Source organism: Ciona intestinalis, chromosome 9, assembly GCF_000224145.3.
Source record: "Ciona intestinalis chromosome 9, KH, whole genome shotgun sequence".
NCBI classification, from domain to species: Eukaryota; Metazoa; Chordata; class Ascidiacea; order Phlebobranchia; family Cionidae; genus Ciona; species Ciona intestinalis.
The window spans coordinates 5,808,292-5,815,227 of NC_020174.2; the positions used below are offsets into that span (position 1 = coordinate 5,808,292).

At 38.5% G+C, this 6,936-nt stretch overlaps 2 protein-coding genes across 3 annotated transcripts; one reads left to right on the forward strand and one right to left on the reverse strand.

The window, feature by feature from the left end:
• Positions 1-3,494: 3,494 nt before the first annotated feature.
• LOC100181946 (pulmonary surfactant-associated protein A1-like) lies at positions 3,495-4,993 on the reverse strand. Of its 2 annotated transcripts, none has more exons than XM_002128407.5 (3): positions 4,414-4,993; positions 4,110-4,342; positions 3,495-3,832 (listed from the first exon to the last, which is right to left on the reverse strand). In XM_002128407.5, the coding sequence occupies exons 1-3, from the start codon at positions 4,679-4,681 to the stop codon at positions 3,638-3,640; spliced, it is 696 nt and encodes a 231-aa protein (XP_002128443.1). In that variant the 5' UTR covers positions 4,682-4,993; the 3' UTR covers positions 3,495-3,637. The 2 variants fall into 2 exon arrangements, with proteins under 2 accessions (XP_002128443.1, XP_002128506.1); XM_002128470.4 differs by having other exon boundaries at positions 3,495-3,889.
• A 158-nt stretch (positions 4,994-5,151) lies between these two features.
• Positions 5,152-6,935, forward strand: LOC100179624 (histone-lysine N-methyltransferase SMYD3). Its single transcript, XM_002128520.4, has one exon. It carries the CDS (start codon positions 5,382-5,384, stop codon positions 6,672-6,674), a length of 1,293 nt encoding a protein of 430 aa, XP_002128556.1. The 5' UTR covers positions 5,152-5,381; the 3' UTR covers positions 6,675-6,935.
• Position 6,936: the final 1 nt, after the last annotated feature.

The window sequence follows — 6,936 nt, forward strand, 5'->3', positions numbered from 1 at the left end:
AAGGTTTGATGGGTTATAATAAATGTTGGAGTGAAATAAACAATGTTTTCTTTCTATTTTTCCTCCCCATTCGGTATTACACAAAGAATATTTACAAAATTATACAAACGCTTTCCTAAGGCGTTGTTAACTGTTAAAAATGTGATTAGAAAACATATTATGTGATATTTATATTACCCCACAGTTATATACAACGAATCGAACCCCAAATTTTGTAACTTCCTTATTTAAGAAAAGTTTCGCAATTAATTGCAAGCAAGTACCACCCCGCAAATAATTGCGCCACATGTGCGACTTCGATATGCACGGCATAAACAACTCAGTATACACATGTCGCAACCCCGCCATCTCCCGACCACAAACTGCGTAATTTTCCGAAAATAAATCGATAATTTTCAGGATATGCGTGGCCAGTGTATGGATAGATTTCCACAATGTGCGTGGGCAGAGCCTGCTTAGCGCGTGGCTGGTGAGATTTCCCATCACGTGACTGTTATGGGGTGATGTAATAAATTTGAACGACGCTTTGAAAATTTTTTACCAAGTCAAAGTTTGGTCACTTGAGTAGTTTAATAGCTTTCGTTTGGCTGCTAACCTTTGCCGCTTTACTTCTCTTTGCCGCTTTAATTAATACGGTCCGCGTTTCTGTATTCGAAGATAAAGGTTAAATGTTCGTTATAATATGTAGAATATATCTCAGCAAATGTCGCCTAAATAACGCAGACTGTTCCGCAGCAAGATATATTTGTTTTTTACACGTCGTGAATTTTCTGGGAAATAAATTCACCTAAATTGAATCCTGCTGCCTGGTGAGACACTTATTTTGACGCATTTGTTGTTTGAAGACATATATCATCACAACTTCCTGTCCAGTATACGTATCACACGTGTTGCTTCTTGTACTGTAAACACAAACATATTGTTGATGACGTCATATACCGGCCGGCAAATGACGTCATCCATAGCCGGCAGCACGGAGAAGCACGTTGGTCACACATTGGTGTCATGTATTGTACATTACTTGAACGTTGTTGTGCAATTGTAGTCTTTACGTGAACGTTGTAAAGCGATGATGATGTCGGTTATGGCACGTATTTGTGTTTGTCGGCTTAATTGTTGTTTGGTTTGATGTTTTAGAATGACATATAGTCGGGTGGGGGGAAATGGGACACATTTCCATTCTATTTTCTTGTCCCATTTGGTAGTAAACAAAGAACATTTATAGAATTATAAAACTGTATCCTCACGACCGTTTTTAATTGTTTAAAACACGATCAGGACATTTTGATATTATGTGCAAAAGGTGTCCCATCTTCTCCCACAGTACTATATGTTATTTCATTATTATCCCTAATGTGTAGCGTATACGTGATTGGTTTATAGCAAAAAATCGTGTTCGTTCGGAATTCATTGGTTATTTTTTATTGCAGTCTCTGTTACCAACAAATATTTTGGTAAATACTTTCTGTTGTTGTCGTCAACCTGTTTCTGGGTCAAAAAATAAATATATACGAGTACCATACGAATAATATGTTTTCCGTATATAGCCGCACACCCGTATAGCCTTTGACACATTTAGAGGGCCTATATAAAATACTTGTTTTTCGATCGCTGGTTTAAAGAATGTATGCGCGAGGCTCGATGTACAGAAGTTATATAACTTTTCGAATGACCAAACATGTTTTTACTTTCTGCGGCCGAACCCGTTTGACCTCCACAGTTTCCAGCATAACAGAACGTTTCAGTTTTATGCTCGCTGAGTCCGGCAGATGTTTGATACGCCCGTTTATAAATGTAACTTGTTGCGATCACTAGGCTGTATGGTGTTATGTTTAGTGCCCAAAGTCGCATATACGCCCGCAATGCTAGCAGCCTTGAACCCGTAACATAACATCTATTTTCATTGCTTCAGCGTAATTTGACTCGGATATATTAAATCGTCATTTCCGCTTTGTCAGAAGACGACAAGAGCAAACGGGTTTTGTTTGATGATTTGATTCGTTTTTCATCAGACAACAACACGCTTGTTGATGCGGAAATTGTAAGATTGCATCAGCACGTGTATCGGACAGCCACGTGACCAGCGCGTGCACGGCGCATGCAACTGTGCATGCAAGTATGCGGTTTGAGTAGGACCGCATGCTTCAAACTATAATCAATACAACAGCTGCTATTTCTTTGAATAAGACGTATGTGCCGCCCCCCTGGGTAACGTATATACGGTTAAATGTACAAACAAGTATTGCCATCCAGTTTTCATATGAACCAAGAAACGTCAAACTAGCCGTAAACGGAGTGGGCATCGGCCGACGATGGTACACTTTTTCATTCTATTGTCTCGTCCCATTTGGTGGTAAACAGGAACAAGTCGAAGAATTATAAAACCTCATTCTCACGACTCCGATAGACCGTTGTTAATTATTTAAAACACGTCCCATCTTCCCACACCCTACTATATATAATACTGTGGTGGGGTAAAACGGACACAGTTGGCACATAATTTTTCATATTTCCTAATCGAACAACGCTTAATTAGAATCGCGAGGATACGATTATATTTAGTTCTTTAAATATTGTATGATTACCAAATTAGACGACTATCAACTTAAAAGAGACTAAAAATATGACCCATCTCCCACTATATTTTACCCTATACTATATTTTAAAAGTTTGCCGCATCCATAATCAAGCCCCATTTCCCCCACAAAATGTATTGTACATTTACATGCAACACATACGACACATTTATTATCCAGTATGTAGTACTGTGTGGGGAAGACGGGACACATTCAGCACAAAATATTCGAATACCGACCACTTCTTTGCTGTTAAGATTCTTGTGACTACAATATCATTATTGTGGTCAGTGCATTATTTTCGAGTGTTTTACCAACATTTCAGGTTGACCATTTTCACAAATGTATGCTCAGTCGCGCCCACAAGCGTCTGTTTTGTTGTAAGTTTTATCCGCTAATTTTTACCCGAAACAAAATGTTAATTTATTTGCATACCTCAGCACTTCAAGTGTAATAACTAATTTAGTGACTTAAATACCACCAACATTATCAGACAATTCATCATTTAGCATTATATAAAGCTCTGTCGCATATATTTTCTCAACATGGATGAATGTAACTTACTTTATCCTCGCGTGGCCGTAAAACGACAGTCGTTATCACACGGGTTTAACACCTCGTGCCAGCTTACGAGTTACCATGTATGTTACTTCGTGGGTGGTTATTTTTTTTTCTTTTTATGTATGGCTGATAGTTTGGACAACCCACTGGCTTGGAGCAATTGTCGTTAAGTGTCTTGCCCAAGGACACATACGCCCACAATAGTAGCAGCGTCGAGCCTTGTACCCATTATCTCTGGGTAACAGGCAGTCGTTAACCACGATGCCACGGCGCCGGACGTACTACCTATTTAATGGATTCTAAATACATGGCATCATACAGCAAAATGCAACTACAAATTTTCCTGCCACACGAGGATAAACAAATGGTATTCACGATTTATTCAACAACGTTAAAATGCAAGCAATGTTTTTAATAAAGAAATCGGTATTTTTTATTCATTTAAACGCAATACCACGCCCATTACCATCACGGTATCATTTAACCTTCTTTCCAAGCCTTTATAGATTGAATCTGCACAGTGGTTTAGGCGCAGCATGTGTTACATCTATATCGAACATGCCTTTATCTGAACGTGAATGCATTATCGGAACTTCAAATGCCATTTGTAGCGAAGTAGATCCAGATCTTGGGTAAGTTCGATACCATTCAGTAAACGGAGCACGCGTACCATTGGACATGTAAGCGACACCCCTCTGCGGAAGCAGGTATAGTATAGTGGGGTGGGGTAAGATAGGACGTGTTTTCGTTCTCTTTTCCCACCCCATTTGATAGTAAACAAGGAACATTTACAAAATTATTTAAGTGTATCATCTCAACACTAAAGGAGCATTGGTAATTGTTTAAAACGTACGATTATGAAAATTGGGATTTAGATGCTCCTAACAGTATCCCAACTTACCCCAATTTGCTGCATTTCATGAGCTATATTCTACAATTTCCCCAAGTTATATATTTATGGTTAATATTTACCTGCGATGTCATTCCTAGCCACACTTGTACATAGGGCTGTATGCTTGTCCAGATACGTTTAACGTAAGCGAAGAATGCGCGGTAGGTTTGCTCGGAATCGACCTCAGCTAATGTACCGCCATGATAACGACACAAGTGCAATGCTGTTGCGAAGTTCACTCCACTGCCCGAGCGAAACAAAAGTCGATAGCAGTAACCGTTGTGAACCAACCCGTCCCAACAAGCGATCTGATCTGTAAAGAAATAAAGCTTAAATCAAACAGATCATAACTTCAACAATACATAATACATATACACAAGCAACCTTGTATTGCACGCAAGCGACTGTCAATTGCTGCGTTCAAAACTTCTTGATTGATTTGTCCGGGCTCTCCTTGGGGCCCGACTGGTCCTATTGGTCCTGGTGGTCCGCGCGGCCCTCTTTTCCCGGGTTTACCAACGGAGCTGCTGTGATTGCGACTTGATTGGATTTCAAATAGAGATTCGACGGTCTTACACACAGTGTAAGTTGTTGAGCTTTGTACATACTGCAAGTAGCAAAGAAAAAGAAAGACACAAACAGTTGTCCTCATTGTATGTTTCGTTACCCTAATGCAACGTGCTTGCAACACAGCGTTATTTAAACTCTAGGTTTGCTCTTTTACAACCTCTGAAATTTCGCAGTGTTTATGGAAAGTACAGCCTAGCTCGAGTACTTTAAGTACTCTATACCACGTAATTTCCGCCAATTCATCGTGATATTTCAATGTTTATTAATGATGTGTTAACACGACCAACACACGCGTCGAAGAAGCACTATTTATCACGCCAGTATCAATGTACACAAATTATAGATAGCATATTAGTTATGCATTTATACATGCATAAAAATGAATATGTAACATTGAAGCATACCCTTACAGTATTCTTTATATCCTTATAATAAACAGACATTACTCTTTACTCCCCATGCGCCCTGTTGATTTTAGAAATTCAGAGTGACATATAGTGGCGAAAGGCAAATGCGAAGACGCACAGCTGATTCACTCATTAATTCTGCTGTGTGATTTGTTTACTGTCGCGAGCCACAATCTGAACTTGCGTTATTTTAAAATTAATTTTAAAACAGAGAACACCCGGTTTGTTATCTCAGGGGAAGAACGGTTAAATTTGACGGGAAAGTAGGCAACATCCATAATTACCGTATCATCGTTACGCATATAGAGTAAACAACCCGGTAGTTATAGTGGCGGGAACATAACGTTATTCCTCGAAAGTGCAAAGGTTGTTTAAATGGATGTAAATGTGGAACTTTTCACTTCTGAAAAGAGCGGACGCGGTCTAAAAGCAAAGCGTAATTTAAACCCAGGTTCTACTGTTCTTTCATCCGAGCCATATGCATATTTGCTATCGAAAAAGCAAAAAGGCGTTTATTGCGATTTTTGTTTCAAAAAGCAAGATGGTCTGTTGCAATGTTCTGGATGCAAATATATGAAATACTGCAACAGAAACTGCCAGAAAATGGCCTGGAATGAACACCACAAAGCAGAGTGCCCCGCACTGAAAAACGTAATGCCAAAAAGACCACCAGATTTTGTCATTTTACTTGGAAGGTTGCTATGGAATATGCAGCAGTACAGCAGTGCCAAATTACCAGAGAAAAATTCGATTTTGGATTTAGAGTCAAATTATAATAAATTGTCGCAAAACCAAAAAGAGGCCTTGATGAATTTCCTTGTTATTTTACATACATTTTGGAGCCCAAAACCTCTTCCACCTCAAGTTACCGATAACAAAATGCTGTTGGAATTATGTGCTAGAATTAAAAATAACAGTTTTGCTATATGCAATGAAGAGCTGCAGTCGGATGTTGGCACTGGCGTGTATCTCAATTGCAGCTTCATAAACCATAGTTGTGAGCCAAATTGTGTTGCAGAGTTTAACATGCGGACATTGAAAATAAGGGCAGTGAAAAATATAACTGCGGGGGAAGAAGTCCTGATAAGTTATGTCGATTTGTTTGCTACTAGCTTTGAAAGACAACGAGAACTAATGAGTATTTACCATTTTCAATGCACTTGTCATTCTTGCAATGCTAAAACTGATGATGATCAAATGATGCAGGACTTTGATGGAAAAATAACAGAATCAAAACTATCTTCTGTAAAAGACATGTTGAGTCAAATGGAGGAGTTAAGAAAACAATGTGATTATCAGAAAATAAAAGACCTTGTGGAGGGTTGTGTAAAAAGGAAAATACTGCCACATGAGAATATATACATGGCAAAAGTTTTGGATTTTGGCATGGATGCTTGCATTGAACTAGGTGTTTTGACACAGGCATTTGAGTTTGGTTCCATGGCTTTATTTAGCTACAAATTATATTTACATGCAAACCATCCTATGCTGGGCATACAACTTATGAAACTCGGAAAAATTTTACTCCATGAGGAAAAAAATCAAGACGCTATGCAATTTTTGCGTGAAGCATTTAAAATTCTCACTATAACACATTCGCCAAACAGCTCTGTTTTAACGGAGCTACAAAATTTACTGGGCCAATGTTTAGCAGAAATGCAAAACTAAAAAAATTTTTGGACTGATAATAAATGATGGCTAGTCTCATTTTAATTGATTGTGTTCAATTTTAAATGATGTTTACGTAATCAAATTGTCAGCAGACTAAAACAAACACTAGTAAAACCAACACATGCTGTATTATTACGCAACCGAATTACCTGTTTAAACATCATGAGAATTTAAAGCAGGGTTGATACACAAACCCAATAATGCATGCCCACACTGTGTTGCATGTACACTGTTGCAGTTTTTTTACATTTTTAGAAAT